A 23542-nucleotide genomic window follows, 5' to 3' on the forward strand; every position below is an offset into this window, starting at 1 on the left:
CACTCAAAATTCAAGTATTTCATGATTTTTTTTTGATTTTTCTCACTGTAATGTTGCACTTATGTGTCCTCTCTTGATTGGACGCATGTAGAGTTTTGGGGAGGTGATGGGTGGTCCTTGTCCACCTTTAAAAGCAGGTGATCCGGAGGGTTGTAGGTACCTTCACTGGGTTTCATCTCGTTGGTACAAGCTGCATTATGTCTAAACCAAGAGATTACAGCAGCCAGACCTACTCCCCCGGCAGCACCGGACCGGTGAAGAGCTACCCGACCAACTGCACCATCGACCCGGCGGGCAAATCCAGGGAGAAGGACGACATGGTTGGACTCAACGACAAGTTCGTCAGGTTGATTGACAAGGTGTGTAAATGATTATATTGATTTTAGAAAATAAAATACATTAAATGCTATTCTTATAATTTTCTTTACATGTTTTTTCCATGATTTGAGTATTTATTACTTTTGAAATAAATACATTAATTATTTATTCATAACAATAATAGGCCTAATAATTATTAGGCAAGGTGGTGTTATTATTATTATTATTATTATTATTATTATTATTATTATTATTATTATCAGGCCTATTATTGTTGTTGGTTATGAATAAATAATTAATGTATTTATTTCAAAAGTAATAAATACTCAAATCATGGAAAAAACATGTAAAGAAAATTATAAGAATAGCATTTAATGTATTTTATTTTTCTAAAATCAATATAATTCAATATGTTTGGGCATTTTTCATCATTTTTTTACGAATTTGAACCAATGCAGAGTTTAATACAGTAGCAGTTAAAAGTAAAAAAAACAAGCCTTAAATGGATGATATAATTAGATCTAATGTTATTATTGTTGTTAGGTTATAAATAACTAATTTATGTATTTATTTCTAAATAATAAATACTCAAAACATGAAAAAAACATGTAAAGAAAATTATAAGAACAGCATTTAATATATTATATTTCCCCCTCTTCAAATATTCTAATTAGTTAATATAATTCAATATGTTTGGGCATTTTTCATTATTTTCAATGTATTTGTAATTAATTTTGTTTGATGCAATTATTTACTTTTTCATTCACTCATTTGAACCAATGCAAAGTTTAGTACAGTAACAGTTCAAAGTAAAAACAAACCTTAAATGGATGATATAATTAGGCCTACTATTATTATTGCAGAAAAAAAAACTATAAGAACAGCATTTAATATATTATATTTCCCCCTCTTTAAATGTTCTAATTAGTTAATATAATTCAATACATATTGAATTATATTATATTATTAATTAATTATTCAATTAATTAATAATTAATTAATTATTCAATTAATTAATAATTAATTGAATAATAATTAATTAGTTATTCAATTAATTAATAATTAATTGAATAATAATTATTAATTTATTATTTGTTTATTTGATGGAATTATTTACTTTTTCAGTTTATTACAGTAATAGTTCACAGTAAAAACAAGCCTAAAAAAGAGGAAAATATTATAATGATATTACATATTATTTGTAAAACCTGTCTGGGAGCATTATACCAGCCTGTAATGTATTCTGTGACCTGAGGCTATGAAATGTGTCTCCTGTTGCAAGCTTCACTTCATGTAAACAATGATCGAGGAACATGTAGGACGCCATTTGGTGGATATATGGACTCAATGTACAGTAGACATACCTGTTCTCCTCCACTTGCTGCTCCTTTCATGTTTGGTATTTTCCGCCAACTGTGAGCTAATGACGTCAGTGGTAAACAGCCAATCAAATCGCAGCAACAGGCAATCTGTTTTGCGCATGCGCAGTGTTGTTTCCCCAACCAAGTGCAATTAAAACACAATTTGAAAACTATATTATATTAATTTCTAAATTACTCAGTACCACTAAAACCATTTTTTTTCTGTTGCCAGCAGGTGGAGCCACACACACATTTAGTTTGTGCAAAAACACATGGAGCACATCATTTTGTTAATAGTCTGTTTATTGTCAATACTGTATATACTGCTCCTATTTTCATACTTCCGTCTATTTAAATGGTTCATATTTTGTTACACTTTGTTTAGCTCTTTTTTACTGTGTTAGCTGATGCATCTTGTTTTTTGCACTATCCCCTTTTGCTGCTGTACACTGCAAATTTCCCCACTGCGGGACTAATAAAGGAATATCTTATCTAATCTTAATTATGACATGTAAAACTTGGCATGTAGCTTCAGTATTAATTTACACCTACCAAAAAGAAGTTAATTCAAATGTGCTATTAGTATACTTCTTTTAAATTTAAAATAAAAGAGTATACTTTCAGTTTACCTTTGATGTACTTATCAGAGGTATACTTAACAAAAGTATACATTGTATACTTGGCTTATACTGACAAGTATACAGAAAGGCTAAGTAGACTTGGCTTACACTGACAAGTATACAGAAAAGTCTAAGTATACTTGGGCCTACTTGCACTTAATCTTTTGATCAAGATATACTTAAGAAAAGTATAATTAAGTATTCTTGCCTTGCAAAATGCATGTTTTGTTGCTGCTGTTTATGTTTTTTCCTCCTGCATTTGTCCGTCTCCGTCTTAGATGAAACACCTGGAGGATGAGAACAAAAAGCTCGACACAAAGCTGAAGATCCTCAAGGAGCAGGAGGACTATGACGGGAAAATCGACGACATCGTCAATCAGCTGGAGAGCGAGATGGAGGAGCAGATTGGGAACTTGCTCCACGACCGGGAGAAACTGCAGGCTGAGCTGCTCAGGGACCAGGAGGAGGTGGAGGACACCAAGAAGAGGTCAGTGGGTCAATGCTTAGACACACCAAACATCCATCAACTTTCAATATGTCCATTGGTTCTGCACTATATATCTAAATAAAAAACATTTGGGTGAGTCATTTCCTTGTTTTCCACACCTGCAAATAAACCCAGAAGACTCAAAACGATGTCATTATTGGCACAAATTCATTTCTCACCCTTTATTTTCTATTTGGTTCAGGTATGAGCAGGAGCTTATAGAAAAATCTGGATTGGAGAGTGAGTTTATCATCAAGAAAAAGGTACTTCAACCATTTAGAAACATAGTAAACACTCTCATGAATTCCCCAAGTTTGAAATACATTGTGGTCCTTTTTAAGAGTGGATTTTGGAAGCAATTTCTGCACTGTATGCCACCGTTGCGTCCATGTGTTTAATGTCTATGTGTGTAAAAGGATGTAGATGAAGGTCACTTGGAGGCAGTCGATCTGGTTCTGGAGCTGGAGGACGTGATGGGAAAACTGGACTTCCTCAGGGTTGGCTACGATGAGGTAATGATGTGGTTTGTTTTATTTTCATTTGTTCTGTTCTTTCTTTTTTCCCACTAACTCTGTTGTACGTGTCTGCAGGAGATCAAGGAGCTGCAGTCGCACGTCCAAAACGAGACCGTGGTCTTACGCGACAACAGACAGCGGTCACTGGACATGGACGAGATCGTCGAAGGTGTCAAGAATCAGTATGCCAACGTGGCCTCCCGCACCAGGAAGGAAGCCGAGCAGTGGAACCAGACTAAGGTGAGGACAGCGACCTAAAGAAGAAGAAGACATAGTCGGTTACCAACAGACATGGTGAAATGTGCCATCTCCCCCTCCCTTAGATGGATGCCATGGTCTTAAATGCAGGACAGCGTGAGCAGGAAGTGCGTGATTTAAGGAGGGAGATCTCAGACCTGGTGCGCCACATCCAGAGACGCAACGGGGACCTGGAGGCTCTCAGAAGGAAGGTTGTGATCACACAGATAAACCAGAGTCCAGGCACACACCCTGTCCATCCAACATGCCTCTGATTTTCATTCTGTTTTTAGGAAGAGTCCCTGCTGAAGGACATCAGCGACATGAGGACAGAAAGCGACGACAACCTGAATAGGGCTCGGGAGGACGTCGCCCTGCTGGAGGAGGCCTTGAGGCGGGCCAAGCTGGATTTGGCCGGACAGGTTCGCGAATACCAATCGCTGATGAGCCTCAAGCTGGCCCTGGATATCGAGATTGCCACCTACCGCAAGCTGCTGGAGGGCGAGGAGCAGAGGTACGTGACATCATGTTGCTGTTTGCTATCAAATATACCACAATGCATTAATGCTTGCACTAATAACTGTCTCTCTGTCTCTGCTCCATCTCTGTGAAGAATGAACGACCTCATGCGCAATGTAGGTAAGAGACATTTTGTTACTTTTTTTGATTTGGTTGCTCTGTAGTGACTTTTTTCTATGGATACTTGACAAATATAAACATCCAGAGCAGCTGTAGTTTGATAGGAGAAGGTTTTGAATGAACCTAAACAGTGGTACCCCTCATGATTCATATGGCTAGAGTTGAAATGATCCCGTAATTTACAAGACAAAAAGCAAAGTTTAGAAGAAAGTCCAAAAAAAAAAATGACACATTGATTGTTGTTATTATTGCACCAAGGACATTAAAAATGCAGATTTTCCTTTTTTCTTAGTGAGGACATTAAAGGGTTAAAAATACATATCATATTTCACACATATCCACATTCTCATGATTGTATATCATGTTTTGATATCATGTTTTGACATAATGATTGTTATCATGTTTTGATATCATGTTTTTGATATCGTGATTGATATCATGTTTTTTGTCCCACCAAAATCAAACCTCTCTTTCGCTCAGATTTCTAAAAACAACCCAACCAATCCAAGTCCTTACTTGCACATAGACGCTCGCCTGCCATTGAAGCAACACCTGCCAGAGAAGCCACGAAGCCCAAAACCCACCGTTGTCCCGGCGGCGTACCCCGCCTCCAAGAAACGCCTGCTGATCCGGTTGGACGTGGAGGAGGGCAGAGTTGTGTCCGAAAGCTCTCATTACACTGAAGATTGACCGGCACTGTCCATCACCCTTCTGTCTGCAGCAATACAGTATATCCGCAAAATGTGAATTTAAAAAGTAAAAAATTAAAGGTGCTATTGATAACATTGATAACATTCACTTCACAACAAGTGGTTGCCAGGCACTTAACGTCAAACTCGTTGTTTTACTATTGGCTCACAAGTCTTGTTAGAAGTTGGAACCAAACCTCAGATATCTTCCGAAGAGATAAACAAAACAATAATTTTGGACCCGCCAAATTTTTTTAAATAATTAATTCACAATGATAATATTTTTTTTTAGGAAAAGCCATGCTTTTATTCGGCACCTTTCTAAAAGCTTATTTTTAAATATTCGTCTACATAAAAATGTTATCAATAATACATTTAAACTCTTCAAGAATCATCATGAAAGTGCCTTTAAATGCAATAATCATTATGCTTCGTTTGTGTGCTTTCTGGTCTGAAGATAGTTTCTTGGTAGGTTGAGTGTTTTTGTTTCGAGAATCTGTGCTTGAAGTTGGGGACATTTTATTTATGTCAAGGAGTGTTTGCAAAAAAGGTTTTCTTATCTTTGTTTTCCTTTGCAAGAACTTGTCTTCCTGGTATCTGGTTCAGCTTTCTTGCAGTTGGTTCTCTCAGACCTTTGTGAGCTAAATAAGATTTTGTCTTTGTGAAAAAGAAAATGAACAATAAGTTAATTTCAGAGTGTTTCTGTTCTGTTTCTTATTCACAAAAATAATGTTTCCTAGACTAACAAGAGGTCACATTAAGGGGCCCGTTAATGGCTTTTCATACTCAAATATGTCAAAAAGAATCACAAGGAAATCAGAGGGCATTACAGAGTTTACTGTTAGGGTGACGAGTATTTGCAATGGAAAACAATTAATAAATAAAGCGTCATGAACAATATGTCTGCTCTCTTTTTCTTTCACATAAACACATGAAGAGTACAGTCACTTAAAGAAAGGCATTTTGGGAAATATTGATACCGGAGTGTGGCGTCAATCTTCTCATTTCACCCTCGGAAAGAAAGCGAATAAGCGTATTTCTCAAAATGTTGAGCTTTTACTTATATGTAAAGACACAATTTGGGCACGGCGTGTTGCCACTTGATCCAGATAGCAGTCAGTGATTAGGAGCTGGAGCCCGACAGTCTCGTCCTGTCTTCATTTTTCCCTCCTCCTCATCCGGACACATACTGTGCGTACACAATATTCTGATGTGGAAAACATACTGGAACAAGGCTTAGCAAAGCAGCACATACAAGAGACATACAGACGGTGTACCCAGACCCTGCGATGATATCCCATCTCTCCTAATGTCCCATAACACTCTTTATTTGATTAAAGTCTGCTTCTCTTCTTTCGCTTGTCTCTTTTCCACCCACGTACTGTCTAGACACTTTTTTAAACCACACTTTAATTGTGGAAACAAATAGCATGACATACAGTATATCCTGTGTTTAATCAAGTCTCAAATAACCAGACTGCTTTAAAGGGGACCTATTATGCTTTTGTACTGTTTCCCTTTCCTTTAGTGTGTAATATAGTTGTTTGTGCATGTAAAAGGTCTGCAAAGTCATAAAGTCCACACCAAAGAGAGAAACACTGCTCCTGAACTGCCTGAAACGCCTTGCTTGAAGTTCCACCTTTTCTTCCGTAACATGGTGATGTCACCAAGTAACACATTTCCATAATACCTGCCAAGCAGCTAGTTTGGCTCACCCTCAAACAAAGCTAGTTAGAGTGGAGCTGGAGAGGAGTCCAAAGAGTTTGGTAAGGTTAACCAATCACAACAGAGTGGACCAGCTGACCAATCAGAGCAGACTGGGCTTTTCAGGGCAGGAGCTAAGACAGAGGGTGAAAAGAGGTGCTGCAGCACAGCCGGTATGAGGAAATAAAGCGTTTTTTGAACATTAAAGCATGTAAACACGTTCTAGTGGAAACCGAAAATACAAGTATGCACCTGAAATAAGCATAATAGATCCTCTTTAACCTTCCTGTAACAGTATATCTAAATATGGCAGAAACTGGAAACTCATTTCCAACTTGGTTTTCAGCTCATGTTTCTTTCCTGCACGTTCTTCCTGAAGCTCTAATTTCCTCATGTCTTGTAGATGAATTAGGGACTGTGGATGCATCCCTCACCCCTCGTCAGCTTGCATAACAGTTTATAGATAAACACTAGCAGGGGAAGTACTGTAGGATAAACATTGCAGATGGAGAAAATCTACCACCGGTTAAACTGATATCCAGAGCAGGTAGCGCAAAGAGAAATGAGCATGTACAGTATGTCACTGAGCTATATTTATAGGATGTACAACATTTTTAATTTATATAACCTTTCTTCATAATGTTATCATACTGAGAAGTTATATTTCAGGCATTATTATACCTGCTAAATATCAGCAAGTTAGCATGGAATGGTGCTTTAGTCTTGTTTGAGACAGTTGTCCGAATGTCCCGAAAACAGCACTTCCTAACTTTTCTTAATTTTTTCAAATACATCTCCTGATCACCTGATTCGACTGTAATCAGGCCATTAAAGGACCTTTAAATGTGTGTTATTGCTCGCTATAAGCATCATAGATGTGGGTCAGTAGGGGCCTACTACACCTGCTACGTTACGAAAAGTGAAAGTGAAACTTAACGACAACTACACTTTGGTTTCACACAGGATGCAAACCCCGTCTTCTGGGTAAGTCCTGTGTTTTGTGTCCCATCCATCGCCTCCGACCTCCATCCCATAAGGAGTTTCACCTTGTCTATACTACTGCGCCTGACTTCCGCTTCTGCTCCTGTCATAATTACTACGGTCGCTGTCGTCTTCTTTGATACCTTCTTTCTGTGATCTACCATGTGAATAGATGATAAAACCTACTACTGGGTGTAGTAGGGCCCTATTGACCCACATCTATGAGGCTTCTAACCACTGATAACGCCCCATTTAATGACCTTATAACAGTGTAACCAGCTGTCCTGATACAGCAATATTGTCGGCCGAATTTTGAAAATGTAATGGAAAACCATCAGAAATGTGGAGCTACAGACAGAAAGGATATTTCTACACCCAGTGTAGTGGTTTTTCTTCATAAATATTCATCAGTATTTTCTCAGACTGCCACCTCCTGTGATTCCTGCATCCTTCGCCTCCATCTGTCTCTGAGTTTCTGGACAAGTTTGTACGCAGGTTCTGTATACTGCCTGTTAGCGAGGCCGAGCACCACCGGCACCACCGCCATGCTCCCGATACCGGTGCACGACAGCACGATGTGAGTGGTGGAGCTCCACTTGGTGTCGCTGATCAAGAACGCTATGCAGACGTGCATGTAAATGAGGTAGGGCACCCAGCATGCGAGGAACGTCAGCGACACCGCCACCACGCAGCGGGTGTACCGCAGGTTCAGCCTCTGCTCTCGGTCCGAGGCCTGACTTCCCCGCTCCACTGAACGGTGGAGGCGACAAATGTCCTTCAGCTGGCCTCGGGTGATCCATAAAACACGGCATGTCATGCCAGCGATGGTAAGAATAGCAGGTAAGACGAGTCCGTACACCTCCAAGTAGATAAAAGCATTGGGGAATACTCGCCTGTAGGAGCAGCACATGGTTTTGTTTGCTGAACAGTTTGAAAGTGGCATATTTTGGCCACTTGCACAACAGCCATCCCAATCTGGCCCCGTCCAGTTATTCCAACCAAAAGCAGGTAGCGATGCGAATAGAAGTGGCGGCGCCCAAACCACAAGCAACGCCAGAGGAAAGCTGCGATGCATCCACAAGTTATTGTAACGCAGGGGGTCGACGATGCAAATGTAGCGCTCATAGTGGACCATTACTAAGTTGAGAAGGAACGCCAGGAAGAGGAAGTTTGGGAAAATGTGAGCCACCAGGCAGGAGCTAAAACTCAACTCCCGGTTCAGGCCCATTAACGGTACGAAAGGCAGCGCCACGCCCGTGCACAAATCTGCCACTAACAGGCTGAGGAAGAAGTAGTTGGGCGTGTTGTGGAGCTGGCGGTTCCACGCGATGCCCAAGATGATGACGAGATTGGCCAAGATGATGGAGGTCGACAGCGGTATGGTGATGGCGTAGATGAGCTGCTCCCCGGAGAGCAGAGCATGGGAGTCGTTGCAGTCCATCATGTGCGAAATCTGCAGACTTCCTCCCCTTTGCAGCCGGGCGCCACTCCCATCAAGGTACAGCTATACCCTGCACGGAAGGAAAAAGCACTTCATGAGAGCCATGTGTCAAATGAATTAGGAGTTTTTGCTAACCTTTTTTTGTGAACATCCAGTTTGTTGTTATTGCTCAACAAGCATAAACAGGCTCGGAGAATCTTGCAGAGGAAATGCAATTGAGTGAAAAATGAGATTTAATAGAAGATGTAGCAGGTGGTGGAGCAGAGTGGATTATCAGAGATGGATTGTGGAGTCAAACCAGGAAGAGAGGAGAACGATAAACTGTGAGGTCGGATATTCAAGAAGATGCAGTTATGGAAACCTCTTTAGAGGCAATTTAAGTCAATAAAAGCTACAATATTACAGTTTAACATTCAGTTAAAGGGGACATATGAAAAACTCACTTTCTCATACATTTGGGTATCTGGAGTGCCTACCAACCCACAAACTGTGATATAAAACAACCCAGTCAGTTTTTTTGTGGGCTGCCTAGATCAGAAAACATGTGATTCAACAAGCATTTCAGGTTTGGCTCCCCTTCCTATGTCACAGGCAGGCTCATTAGAATAGAGAGGCGAAGTCCCGCCCCTTCCGGTGGACCACCATGGGAGCTTATTTCGGAAATGAAAGGTACTCAACGGCGAGAGACGATTATTATTTTGAATCGCGCCATGAATTCAGACATGAATTCAATTTAAAAGATAACTTTACAAGTCAAGAAAGTCACAGTTTGTCGTAAAACTGTTGGAGTATCAGACTGTGAAAAATACGTAATTAGAAAGACTACACACCCAAAAGTGGCTTAGTGACGTCTTTCTCTCTGAGGCTACGATGTCTGTGTGTGTTTCGTACTGGGATGTACTCACACGAGCAATGGGTTTTGCTCGTTCTTTCGCTTCCCGGTTGATAAAAATATAATTTGTGCGTGGAACATAGCTAAGTTAGCTAGCTAAAGTGCTGGAGACGTGCATTGTGCATTGTGACACAAAACTGAGAACTACATTTGCCCAGGTGCACCATATTTTTCTCGCAAGCCAATCAGAGCAGACTGGGCTTTCTTGGGGAGGGGTTCTTAAAGAGACAGGCGCTAAAACGTAGCGTTTCAGACAGAGCGTGAATACAGGTATATTCAGACAGACAGTATGAGAAAAATAATGTGTTTTTTGAACATTTAAGCATGTAAACATATTCTAGTAGAAACCAAAAATACAAGTATGAAACTGAAAATGAGCATGATATGTCCCCTTTAATATCAAGCAAATTGACCTTTCAAATAGCTATCATTGGGAATAAAGAAAGAGAAACCCTCCTTATTGAAATAAAGGGAGCATGTTTGTCCTTTCTATCAACTCTTGACAACTGAAACAAATTGAACCCCTTTGTTAGCTAACAGCCGAGATAAGAGCACGTGTTAATGGACGCGAGGCCGCCGTCATTCAATAATTCATCAGCTGGGACTCTGGAGTTACACCCCGCTTTGTTTCTGTTATATTTTAAAACGTGATACATGTCCTGGAGATCATTTAACAAGTCTGACTTTATGAAACAAGTCAGTTTATGGTCAAGGGAAATTCTCACAATTAACTACAATAAACCATTTTACACATAGTTTTATATGTATATATGATTAGACTTTATTATATCCGGTTATCTAGTATTGTTTGCAACTGTGCAACAATCTTTTATGTGCAAAAGCTAACATTATATATGACAATGATGTAACAAATACATATTGCAGCATGCCATTATTTCCAATATCTACATACATTATGTACAATTTGTAAGCAAGCTCAATGAAGTGAATTTTATGGTATCAAAGTCCTGTTACAGTTTCAGCAAATACTTTTAAAAGGTGAATACACAGAAGCAAATTGGTCAACATTACTGCTTCAATGCAATTTGGTTTAATTGAATTGTTTTACTGCCTGGTTATGTTGGATTAATCTGTAACTTTAAGTTCATTTTTTTTTAAATGGGTTTTAAACCCAGAACTTCCATGAAATAAAATGGTGCTTCACAGTACAAATAGATAGAATAATTATGCAGAAAGTGCTGTAGTAGAGAATTTCACCAGAAAAACATAATGATCTGTTGCGAAATTGAATTTTTTTAAAATAAAAAGCAACAAACCTATAAAGACTTTTACCTTTTTGGGATGAACAATCCAGTCATGTATCCTTTGATAAAGGAAATGCAAATAAAAAACAGTTTCTTATCACTTTCCTTTTAACTTCAAGTCCCTGCATGTCTCATCCACAAGCAGAAGATGCAGCCTCCACCATAAACCTTTTTTTATCTTTTAAGATCCTTTGAGTCAAGTCGACCACAGCCACCACAAACTACAAGGGAGACAGAGCGAGCAGCGTGAGGCTGCTCCTCTCAGATACTTTAAAGGGGAAGTGCACACTGAAGGAGGAGGAGAAGGAGGGAGGTGGCAGCGGTTATACTGTACATCTGTCTTTTCCTGATGGGGGTCGTTGGTCACGCTGAGGATGAAGCAGCAGTGTCCACTCACCCTTCACCTACTAACTTGTTTTTTTGTACCCTCTTTCGGCCATCATCCCCTTGCTGCTTTTGTTCATGCCCAGGATTGCACTGCACGTCCATGAATGGAAGGAGGATGGAAAGCTTTTATCACCGCAGCCTGAAAACGATAAGAACATTCCTGGGTAACATCAGTAGGCCTGGCATGTGGTCTGGTTTCACACCCTCCATAACGGCCCCCACACGTAACATATATTTATGATCTTACTATAACCTCGGTTAGAGAGTCAAGGGATGAACATAATGTGGAAAATACATCCAACTGTTCATATTTTTTCCTTTGTTACACATTAACAAGCCAAGAGAGCATCTTAATTTGAACAACAAACTGTTTGAATGTCTCTCAATCCTCCAAGAAATTTACTTTTTAGCTGTCTCAGGTGAAAAATAATGTTTTTCAGAAGAAAAAGAATACTTTGTTTGTACTTAATTGTACTTTAATTTGTTTAAATCCTGCAGTTTCAGTTTTAGAAACACCTATTCTGTCAATGTACCTGTCAGTTACAGCCATAACATACTCCAAGTAGTCTAAAACAAATGCTAAGATGTATTTGCTCCTTTTATTTGACCCTGGATTGACCTAAACGTATACATACAACCGTGTGTACATCTGAATTCATAACAGCTGTCACACGCGTCTCATATTTAAACACAGCGTTGGATGGAAAGGCCGGCGGTGACCTGTTTTTGTTAACCAAACACGGAAGACTCCTTCACTGATAGTCTGGAGCAGACCTGGTGCTGGTCGAGATGGACGAGCTCCAATCAGATAATGGGTTTTAAACAGAACTGTTCCCGAAGCCTGGGAGCGTCTGGGAAGACACTACGCAGGGAGGACGAGCTGGACATGAAACCACAACATCTTCACATTACAAAGGAGAAGAGGGAGCATCTTGTCTTTCCGAGAACACCTGGTCCTATTCAACAGTATGATGATCTAATCTTTATATTTATACACAGTGGAAACATTTAATGTGATAGGATTCATTAAAGGTCATCTACAGACCTTTGACGCCAGCCTTTGATTTCAATTTTTTACTTTGATTTTCAGTGTGATTTTGAAATCCAGCCCTCAGTGGGTTGATGATTTTGGTTTCCATTGACCGTTGTTACGTCATTTTGCTCTCAACAAATTATACAATGTAAATGATTTTCAACTTGAATAATTCGTTCATCAAGATCTAAAAGTGTTCCCTTCATTTTTTTTAACAGTATATATTAACAATATGTCACTTATTATAGGACCAACTGAATCCCCTTAAGAATATTTTTTAATGAGTTATTGTCTGGATTTCTGCAAGTGTTTTTTTCCTGAGTCAGTTTTTGTGAAACAGATGCATTTTTAATGGGTTTGCCACATTATTTACCTTGGCACCAGCACTTTCCTCTCTCTCTGTGCTCAACCGATTAGTTCGGCATCTGTTGTCAGCGCAGCAGCCCGTAGAGAATACGAGCTGCGATTTAATAGACGAGGCTTTGGCCCAGTTGAGGTGTAAAGGTGATAATCCTTTAGGCCACTCCTAGCCTTTGTCCTCTTCATGCGGGCTGACCTTTGAGGCCAAACACACTGCTGTGACAGAGGAGGAAAACATCCTGCTGCCACCGAACGGCACACTTGACAGGTGTTATTCTCCCCAGCTCCATCCCAGCTGTAGGATGTGTTTTGCGCAACATGTTTTATATGTTGTCTTCTGACTATACACAACCAAACTCAACTATGTTTTTACAACACTTTTAAGAAGCATGTTTGTGCGTGCAAGTGTTTTACCGCCTGCCTGTCCGGGTGAGTTATGCATGTACACGAGCATAGTGCACATTTAGACACATACAATGAGTGCGTGAGCTGAGGATCCAGACACGAGGAAGAAGCACTTGTGCACAGGATACCGGCTGATGGTTGAGAGGAGAAAAATATCAGAACAATAGAGCTAAAGGAAGAGAGCAGGTTTTGGCTTCGAAAAAAGACTTTTAAAAAGTGCAATAAGGAGCAGGGAAGAGTGCAGCGGTGGCGTTCGGAGGCCATATATTAGACTGAATCACAAGGAGCTTCCTCTCTGTTAAGTCAGGATGTGGGTAACCAATCAAAAGCACTAACTGACCCCTGACTTTCACATCCATGAATACAAGGATAATACAAAAATATGTTGTAGTGAGTCACTGCTGAGGTGCAATAAAGTTGTGGCCTTTTCATTTCACAAGCACAGATATATAGGTTAGCAAACACTCAGTCACACTTGTACACTAATGTGAGCAGCAGCTTGGCCTGCATTAAAGCATTGACATAGCAACAAGGGCGCAAGTGGCTGGTGAGCTAATGCGTTTCCTGATTGTAGGAAATGCAGGTCAGGGCAGTAAAGTGTCATGATTGCCCTATTTTACACAGTCAATAACATCCGCTTGTTTCATAGAAAGATTGTTAAACAGTTACACAAGTTTTTTGGTATTGGCACACATTGAATAATTTATTCAATTATTAAAGGTGCGATTAAAATGACATTTAGTGGTTAAGATTTGAATCTTTAACATGTTTATTTTTTATGGTTTCCATCACTTGTTCTTATACTAAATGCCCTTAACGCAACATTACAATAATGTTAATGTTACATTTTGCTTTTTTTAAATTTCGATAATATTTTTAAGACATTTAAATTAATTTTGATCAAGTTTTGTGCATCATTGTGAATATTGATATAAAAAAATTTAAAAATAGATTTCATGATTTTCACCCTGAAAAGTTTAGACAGTAACAATAAATGTCAATCTTCATACACAAAAAATATAAAATATGTTGTTTTTTATGACAGATAGTGCAATTATAATGTCTAATATCCAGCATTTTTGCTAATATTGCAGATAAATGGATCAAGGTCTCTTGAGTTCACATTTAGATGAAAAAAATCATATAAATGATCAGTAAACATTTTTTCTTTTAATATGGTGTAAAGCAAAATGTATATAAAACAATTCCATTTGATATAATGTCATATTATAACTGAATTATCTCCCATAAAATGCTTCATAAATGTTATAAAATCACATTTAGTGATTATTTTTATGTCAAGATGGGTAATAACACTGTGTTTATATTTATCAAGAATTGAACTGCAAATTTTAACACAAATCCAAAATTTCAATGCTGGGACTTAAAGCTGCAGAAACACCTCATGTTACCATGGAGTAAACATTTAAATCTGACAGCTAAGGACAGATCAAACCGTGTTCCTATCATGATCATGTTAAAAGGATGTTTCTGGTTGGTCGAGTCCCGAGGAAGAAACTTACTGTATATTTGTCATTGCAGTGGGAGGACAGGAGGATATATGTGGTTTTCAACAGGACTTAATAAAGCTCTTAATAGGATCTGTGTAAAACCGGAGGCACCTTGAGCTAAAGATCTATTAAATGATAAAAATCTAAAATTTGGTATTGACCGCACTCGCCATCTTCACATTTACAGTTTTCTACCTTGAGTCATATCTCGGATGTGGTGGTTTTGGGGGATTTCCTTAAGGGTCCTGTCGTCTCCAGACTGACTCAACTCCTCCCTTTACTCACATCTGATGAAACTGATGAGTTAGAGCTGAATCAAACAATAGTCTAAACACGGAAAGAGCCCACATGATCTCTTATCCAAACTGACAGACAGAAATAGATGTGAATATAAACTCATTTTTCAGATGAAGTGTTTTAAGAGGTGGGGGGGGAGGTGGACATTAGTTAACGGACTTTCATGGAGAAGAAAGTATATTCTTTATTATTTTGTATTTACATCCAAAAAACTTGGCGAGATAATTCCTTACTGAACAAATGAGAGCTGGAAGACCACACACACAACCTCAGCCTTATTCAGTCCTTAACAAACTCCAAATTATGGAACAACTTATAACGATACCAAAGAAAATTCCTCTTTTCTGTCTTGTTGTTTTAGCTCTAAAAACATTTACAAGGACATTAAAAGGGATGTCAGAGGCAGAGGACGCTTTAATGTATCACTCTTTGACTCGTTTTCTCTGTTTAGTGTCTCAGACTCTTGAACAAGAGCATACTTGAGAAAGTAATAAGGAACATCTTGTTTTAAACAATTACATTTGAAAGATTTTTCTGTGCAGACAAGATCAAAAACTCTTTTTTTTTTGTACACACGGTGTGCTTGAATTATCTTAAACATCTGCCAATTACGTATGAAAAGATTATCTTTAAGATGCTACGATCCTACTAAAGCACGTCTGATAAGATGATGAGACCACACATTTTAAAATCCTGAGGAGAAGGAAAACGTGTTCTCAAGCATTAGAGAACAAAAAAGTCTGATCGGGAAACGGATCTGCTATTTCTCCTGAAATATTTCCTCTTCCTGCTCTCTTTACCGGTCGGGTCTTTGGAGGCAGAAGACTTTCGCCTGGTTGTCTCCTGAAGCGGTTACTGCGAGAGACGCTTCCCTGAAGGACAGATCAACAAAGACAAATATGATTTAATGATTGGCTACAAATACCTCAATATCAATATCAATAATAGTGTTGCACGCTATACCAATACTAGAAAGGTATCTGATTTTAGAAGCTTTTCTCTCATCAACTTCTCACAGAGCGTCTTCTGTGCTGCAGTACCGCTCTCTGCCTTAATTGTTATTAATGCGCCAGTGGGGGCGCTGTTTTACCAAAAAAGAAAAGCCTTAATAAACGCTATTTAATGAGTGATATCAGAATTAGAAATACTTTATTGATCCCTGGGGGAAATTACAGTTGTTCTATTTTAGAATAAAAATATATGTAAACATAGATAAGTTATAAGAAAAATAGAAATAAGCAATAAGAATAGAGATGAAACATAAATTTGGGTGCATTATCAAATATAAATGCAAATGAACTATCAAAGAAATCCCATAATCTTAAGTATAGGGGACAACAGATTGCTGCATACCATTTTATTTTTTTAATGAATACATTTTTGTCATCTATTATTCCATTACTTTTCCTGATGTTTTAGATTTTTGCCGTTGGTATCGTTTCAGTATCGGTATCGAGATATTTAGACAGGGTATCGTATCGCGACAACACTAATCCATAAACCGTGACATTATGTTTACAATATCTTGTGGAAATAATGACGCAGCGCAGTCGTACCTGTTGATGGCGAAGTTGAGGATCTCCGCGGTGTGGCCGCCGTACTCCGACACCAAGCCGCCAGAACGAGCGTCCCATAAGCGCAGCGCTCCGTCTAAGCAGCAAGTGGACACCACCGAAGAAGACTCTTCCCACTGCAGGTGAACGATGCCCGCCTGGAGGAACACGGAGAGGAATTGCAGGTGACATTTCTAAACTGTAAACCCACATTAAAAGGGATAGTTTGCACCTCATTCAACCCCACTTCAATAATAATTTAAGATAATATCTGCACACATGATAACACATTATGAAAAGTGTTAATCCATGGCGGTACGGCTCGGGGGAACTAAACTAAACAAACGTTCTGCTGCTGGTTACCTCATGTTGGCACCTGTGCCTCAGGACCTGTGTTTTGAGGTCGTATATGGCCAGAGTCCCGTCCAGGTACGCCACGGCCACGAGAGGCAGGCTGGAACGGACAAGAGAGATGAAACTTTTAGGGAAACTGTAGCAGGATTTCTTCGTACACTCTCTGGACATAAAAGCACTGTTGAGTACGAGCATATTTTTCTCTTACAGAAGCTCTCTGTGCCACAGTTCATATTTGTAGTGTAACAGGTTAATTTTCCTTAAAAGGCGATGCCAAAATAAACAAAACCACAGCCACGCTCACATGAGTTATAGCTCAGGGACTCAGCTACCTGGCAGACAACCTTTATAGCCACTAAATGACCTTTTTTATGCCTCGATTTTGGTCACACACATGTCTGACAGGATAAAATGATAAGGTGATGACCCTTTGGACAGACATGGATGTAAACTGCAACTTGACTGGTTGGTGGAGGCACACAACCACAAGGCTGTGATTCTAGTTTTCCTTCAAATAAGGCCTGTAGCTTTTATTCTTTTTATCCGTTTGGTCTATAAAATGCCAGAAAATGGTGAAAAATGCCCATCAATGACGTCCTCAAATGCGTGTGACGTCTCATTACGTTTACAACTCACATGTTGCAGAATCCCACAGATTCCACAGAGTTGGTTTCTTCCTCGTCTTTAGACCCTTTGGCTTTACCTCCCTCCACAATGAACGCTCCGACCACCTTCACACACACAACAAAACACAGAGATTGGAAGCTGATAAAGAACACTTCAGTCTTACAAAGTATAAAATAGCAACAGGATAACGTTTCTGCGCTGCACATAATACAACTTTCTTCTCCATCTATATGTCATTGTGACGTCCCACCTTTCCGGTGGTGGTGTTGATGAGTTTGGCCCAGCCGTCCTCTGAACCCGTCAGCACCAGAGAGCTGTCCTTGTTGCAGGCCAGGCAGGTCAGCGCCCCCTTGTGTCCCTCCTGACCTGTTGAATGACACAAAACCATATCATTAAAGTGGCAGTAGGCAGCGTATTTTTGGCATCTTTGGGCATTGATTATAAGCCATCGGGATAATAAAAGTCTACTAAAAGCCTAAAATGTAAAGGTGCCAGCAGGATGACGCTACAGACTCACCTTTAATGACGTGGATGGCGTTTCCCTGCTTCAAATCCCACACGCGGACCGTCCCATCCTCATAACCCACCACGGCCCGTTTACCTGGAGAATAAAAAATACATACACAATTTTTTTTACACTTTTGAGAACTCCAAATTTTTTTTTACGAGTGACTGTATGTCTCTCACCATCGGGGAGGATTTTGCCGCTGGTGGCCTGGCTTGCAGAACACTGGAAGGTTTTACAGTCTCCTGAAGGGATCTTCCACATCCACACGTTGCCGTCGTCTGTTCCCGCCAGCAGCACCGGAGCGCAGGGATGCCACTCCATCCACTGCGGAGGAAGTGGGGCAGACAGCCACAAATTAACAGCTACTTTACACACAGATTATTTCCCCTCTAATAGCAGATATTATCATGGCTCGGGTGCCTTGCTAAAGGGCAACTCAGCAGTCGCGGTTGAGGGAGGGGAGAACGTCTTCCTCCACAAAACCGCAAATTCTTAGTCTGAGCGGTCATCCCCGCTCGTAAATTCCTTCAGCCCCAATAAAAGGCTTCACACAAGTGCTTACAGATGCATAAGCTAAACAGACACACGTTCAGGCTGATGCAGTATTTCTCGATTACGCTCTTAAAAGCCCTCACCTCCAGATCTCCCACCTCGAAGGACCAGATCTCCTCTTTGGTTTCTACTTTCCACACTTTAATCACGCCGCTCATGTCACCCGTAGCCACCATGGAGGAGTCATGGCTGAACAGGGCGCACGTCACGGAGTCTTTGTGACCTGTGGAAAAGAAGGGAAATAACTGCTTTTCAGCTTGGATCTTTATTCTCAGTGTTGGCTATCTGTCCCCACTACAACAACAAATGTAAACTAAAGGATTCACACATGCTCGGTGTGAACGCAGCCCTCACCTGTGCACTCCAGCAGGACTTCTCCGTCGCTCACCCTCCAAACGTACGCCTTATCATCCTCTCCTCCCGTTACAGCCATGGTGTTTGTCGCAGGATCCAAGCTCACGCAAAACACCGAGCCTGGACAAGAGGAGGGAGATTTAAAACGTTTAACAGACTGGATCTGCCTGATTAGTAAAGAGGCGTAAAATCAAGGCAAGATGCTTACCTGTGTGTTTGGAGAAGGTGAGCTCGCTGTCGTCCCGCTCAGCCTCCATCTCGTCATCGGTCTCCCATCCTTCGTCGTCGTCTGCGATTCCGGCGTCTTCGAAGTCGACGTCCTCCAAGTCATCGGCCAAGTCATCTTAGTGAGAGAGAAAGAAAACTTGTTAAGATTAAGACACATCTTTAATGATGGCCAGCGGGGAAACTCAGTTAATGCAGCAGTACAAGAAATAAATACAGATAAGTATAGAAAGCAAGAGGAATAAATAGCAGAAGGTACATATACTAAAATATGAATAGAAGTGCTCATAAATAAGGGATAATGCACAAGGAGGTGTGCATTATCAGGAATTAATGGACACCCTGCAGCCAATCAGAATGGAGTATTCACCCAGACCATGGTATAATAACAGTAATGGTTAATAGAGGGGTCCTTCAGCTGGAAAATGCCCCTGAAATCATGAACATCTGTCAGAAAGTAAGTTTATCTTCTAAGTCTAATTACCAAAACAACATATCTAGCATGACACTGGCTGTTAAAAGGAAAACCAAACTTGTAGAAGAGGTGTAAACAACCAACCTGGATCAGGCTCCATCTCGTTTAGGTCGATGACTTCAATGATCTCCTCATCTCCATGGAGGACTATGGAGTGTTGCTGCGTGTTGTCCATCCTGTTAGCAGGCTAGAAGATAGAAAAACAACCCAAAAGTAGTAATATAAAGCGATCTAACCTGACTTTAGGCTGCCTCACTTCTAGTTTACTACTTATACAGAGTCGGTTAAAAGCTACACGCTTTCAGTGTTGTGTAAATTTATATAAAACAGGAGTTAAATGTCACTAACTAACTGCATCCCCATGTTTTCCTCACATGTGACTGGAGAGACAGACGCAGAGTGATGACGTGATGACGTAGAGGCCGTCACACAACGTCATGCGTCGTTCACCTCCGCGTCCACTAGATGGTGATGGTGTTGTGCAAAGAGGTGATGCGGCTCAGGAAATAGTGCAGAGCCAGATTGCAGGGTTCAATGGCTGGAACTGATTTATAACGATGCTAAACTAATGATATTTAATTATTTATTTTTTGCTTAGTTTTTGGTACAGAGCTATGGGACAGAAAAATGTATTATTATTATTATTATTAGTAGTAGTAGTAGTCGTAGTAGTAGTAGAGTAGTAGTATTAGTAGTAGTATTTTTTTGTTTGTTTGTTTGTTCAGTTTAGTGTAGTCATAATTAGCCATTTTCAATAAAAAGACAAGAGAGATACATATTTTGTAAATCATAGTATTAGTCAAAGTGCTGATAATAATATTTATTAATTTATTATGTGTTTTTTATTTGTTTGTTTTTTGCTTAGTTTTGGGTACAAAACTATGGGACACAACAATTTATCATTACTATTATTATTATTATTATTATTATTATTATTATTATTATTAATATTATTATTATTATTATCATTATTATCATTATTATCATTATTATTATTATTATTATTATACAGAAACTGCCACTTGTTAATTTTATTGTAGTCATAATTAACCATTTAGATATAGATAGATAGATAGATAGATAGATAGATAGATAGATAGATAGATAGTAACTTTAAAATTTTCAATATATATTTCAATATTTCTTTTTCCCCTTTTTTGAGATTCTGGCAACAATTGCACATATTTCCAGTTCCAATTAAGTACAGTACAGAAACACTTTTTTTTCATAGTTTTTGAATTACCTCAACAAAAACAGCAGGAGTCACAAGAAACAAAACAAAATAAAATTAAAACAAAAAACACACAACCACACCACCAGGCTGATATAATTACATACAAATTGCCATATCTTAATAAATCCATCGACATTGTCATGAAAGATGTAGGTCAGCTTTTCCAGAAGGAATATTCTCAGTACCTCCTTATACCAATTGTCCATTAATGGCTACTTTAAACTCACTAATGACTATTTACCAGAGTGGACTCATTTTGTATTATGTATTTACTTATCATTTTCTTCTTTATTGTATTGTATTTGCCCCAGCTGATTTCAATTACATACTTTATTTCTGTTTATTTTGTTTTCTTTACATGTGTAACACGTCCTGGAGGCGGTTAAATAAACTCCCACAGCTACCACTACTACTACTAATAATAATAATAGTCAATTTCATCATCACCATCATGCAGATAATATGTAGGCTTTTATTCACACCGTTCCTATTTTTGTGCTGAGTATTTTCTCCGGAAGCAGCCCAGGAAGCAAAAGTCCTTGCATGTGCAAAAAAACAAAAATCTTGTCCTCTTACTCACTCTTAAAATATCACTGTGAAGTGTTCCTCATTGTGTGACTGTAATAATGTGTCCCTCTCAGCCCTTCTCCTACAGTGTGATCACGCTGCGTTGCATCTCGTTAGAACAGAAATCATTGTCTCTCATTCCCTCCATGATTAACACTCAGTGGCCTTTATAGTGAAGTGAGACTAATGAGTCATCATGCTTCACTACTGACGAGTGGAGTGTCACAAAACTGTAATTTACACGTCTGTTATTACCGGAGCAAAGGTTAAGCATTGCATTGTGGGACTTTTAACTGAAAAAACATGATGATAAAATTGTGTTTTTCATAACAAAATGTTATGTAGATTGCTGCTCTATTATTGCAAGAACTTAAAGGAACAGTGTGTAGCATTGCGAGGGATCTATTAGCATAAATGGAATATAATATTCATAACAATGTTTTCACTAGTGTATAATCACCTGAAACTAACGATCGTTGTGTTGTGTTTTTTGCACTCAGCAAGTCTTGGAAAGGGAGGAGTGAGCAGAGGGGTACTCAGTTGGTTGCAATCTGCAACCACACCACTAGATGCCACCAAATCCTACACACTGCCCCTTTAAAATCAGTTTTCTTGATGGGGACTTTATGGTAAATAATGTGACATATAGAGCTCCTCTCGTCATGATTCTGTCAGCTGAACAGTCAGATGACATGTTTTAAATCTATCTGGAAAGCTTGAATCATGACCTCTGACCTCCCTGTGCGAGGGAGGAACAAGAAGACAACCTTCTCTTTCTACGCTGACATTTAGAGATATTTGTGAGACGGCAGTAAACCACAGGAATAACATCAGAAGCAGAGCGGTGCTCCCCTCTCTTCCTTAATCTCTCCATCAAAAGTTCCCTGGATATTTTACGAAACACTTAACACAGTTTGTCTACTTGAGGTTTTTGGGGGTTTTACGTCTCTCGCTATACGCTGCTGCTGGCAGGGCTCACGCACTGCATGCCCAAATAAGTTTTACTGGCCCTCCATTTCAAGCCGTCCCTGGAAAAATACAAGCATCTCATGATGTGGTGAGATGTGGAAACATCAGGGTGTACGTTATTTAGACATTTTAAAATCTGCAGTGAGTGAGAGATTTATAAACTCTCTGCTCGGTTATGAGTAACGCTGGAAGAGGCCGTTGAACTTTCACGCTGGAAAGTTAGATGACATTAGTTACGACGCTGGTTACAACACGCTTTATTTCCTCAATCCGTTTCGGCAGTTCATCAGGTTTTTTTCTTCACTCAGCTCCTGTTCAAATAGCTTTAAACGCCTCTAACATTGTTGGATTAATTTGGGAATATTAATCATGTTTTGGACATTTTTACCACAGTGGGTTGCAGCTCATATTGAAGGATGATGCCAATACTGATCCAAGAGCTGATATTTTAAATGAACTCATTTTCATACCAAAACATGGCAAGTAGTCACTGCTTTTTTTCCACCGTTAGACCATCATGAGACACTCAAAGTCTCCATTAAAACCCAGACTTAGGAAATTCTTTTCGGCTTAGCAGCTCCTTAAGGCACCGAGGTTCATAAATAAAATTCAGAAAGTGTCCACAAAAATAAAAGTCAACTGGTCACATCCAAAAAGTAAATGTATTTCCACCACTGGTCACATCAAAGACAGACAACATGACTGAATAAAGTGCAGGAAGGTGGATGTACATGTTTAATCCTGCAGTATAGATTGGATATACAGTCTCTGGTCAGGAGGAACAGGAAATACTGTATATACGCAACAGAGATCATGAGCAGAAAACATGTGATTCAGTCCCAACGAAACATCAATCACGGGCTGAAAAGAAGTTGCTTGGCCTCTTTCAGTTATTTGGTTTGACTTTTCCTTTGTTATCAGGATCTCTTGTGGGGTTATGGACAGATTTTCCATATGATTTTGTTCACACATTGTACATTTT

General features: G+C 39.4%; 3 protein-coding genes across 6 annotated transcripts; 1 reads left to right on the top strand and 2 right to left on the bottom strand.

Moving 5' to 3' along the window:
• The first annotated feature begins 59 nt into the window (after positions 1-59).
• LOC119483898 (keratin, type II cytoskeletal 8-like) lies at positions 60-5764 on the top strand. Of its 4 annotated transcripts, none has more exons than XM_037762375.1 (9): positions 60-359; positions 2578-2786; positions 2989-3049; positions 3203-3298; positions 3377-3541; positions 3625-3750; positions 3832-4052; positions 4152-4177; positions 4704-5764. In XM_037762375.1, exons 1-9 carry the CDS (start codon positions 198-200, stop codon positions 4865-4867), a joined length of 1230 nt encoding a protein of 409 aa, XP_037618303.1. In that variant the 5' UTR covers positions 60-197; the 3' UTR covers positions 4868-5764. The 4 variants fall into 4 exon arrangements, with proteins under 4 accessions (XP_037618303.1, XP_037618301.1, XP_037618304.1 ...); XM_037762373.1 differs by having other exon boundaries at positions 4152-4173; positions 4658-5764; XM_037762376.1 differs by having other exon boundaries at positions 4152-4173; positions 4704-4873.
• Positions 5765-7742: 1978 nt separating this feature from the next.
• gpbar1 (G protein-coupled bile acid receptor 1) lies at positions 7743-9022 on the bottom strand. Its single transcript, XM_037762379.1, has one exon. The coding sequence runs from the start codon at positions 8993-8995 to the stop codon at positions 7970-7972; it is 1026 nt and encodes a 341-aa protein (XP_037618307.1). The 5' UTR covers positions 8996-9022; the 3' UTR covers positions 7743-7969.
• Positions 9023-15306: 6284 nt separating this feature from the next.
• On the bottom strand, positions 15307-20194 carry LOC119483899 (angio-associated, migratory cell protein). Its single transcript, XM_037762378.1, has 11 exons — positions 19875-20194; positions 19299-19433; positions 19091-19210; positions 18820-18959; positions 18364-18508; positions 18194-18277; positions 17927-18042; positions 17686-17780; positions 17059-17149; positions 16699-16853; positions 15307-16014 (listed from the first exon to the last, which is right to left on the bottom strand). The coding sequence occupies exons 1-11, from the start codon at positions 19963-19965 to the stop codon at positions 15939-15941; spliced, it is 1248 nt and encodes a 415-aa protein (XP_037618306.1). The 5' UTR covers positions 19966-20194; the 3' UTR covers positions 15307-15938.
• Positions 20195-23542: the final 3348 nt, after the last annotated feature.

This window comes from Sebastes umbrosus, chromosome 24 (genome assembly GCF_015220745.1).
Source record: "Sebastes umbrosus isolate fSebUmb1 chromosome 24, fSebUmb1.pri, whole genome shotgun sequence".
Lineage (NCBI taxonomy): Eukaryota > Metazoa > Chordata > Actinopteri > Perciformes > Sebastidae > Sebastes > Sebastes umbrosus.

Bases quoted from the DNA above. Each gene is read 5' to 3' on its own strand.
- LOC119483899 (XM_037762378.1), bottom strand. From the start codon at position 19,965: ATGGACAACACGCAGCAACACTCCATAGTCCTCCATGGAGATGAGGAG. The intron at 19,434-19,874 runs GTTGGTTGTTTA...TCTCTCACTAAG, and splicing joins CGAGATGGAGCCTGATCCAG to ATGACTTGGCCGATGACTTG. The intron at 18,043-18,193 runs GTGAGTCTGTAG...GTCATTCAACAG, and splicing joins CGCCATCCACGTCATTAAAG to GTCAGGAGGGACACAAGGGG.
- gpbar1 (XM_037762379.1), bottom strand. From the start codon at position 8,995: ATGATGGACTGCAACGACTCCCATGCTCTGCTCTCCGGGGAGCAGCTC.
- LOC119483898 (XM_037762373.1), top strand. From the start codon at position 198: ATGTCTAAACCAAGAGATTACAGCAGCCAGACCTACTCCCCCGGCAGC. The intron at 2,787-2,988 runs GTCAGTGGGTCA...TATTTGGTTCAG, and splicing joins GTGGAGGACACCAAGAAGAG to GTATGAGCAGGAGCTTATAG. The intron at 4,174-4,657 runs GTAGGTAAGAGA...TCTTTCGCTCAG, and splicing joins TGAACGACCTCATGCGCAAT to ATTTCTAAAAACAACCCAAC.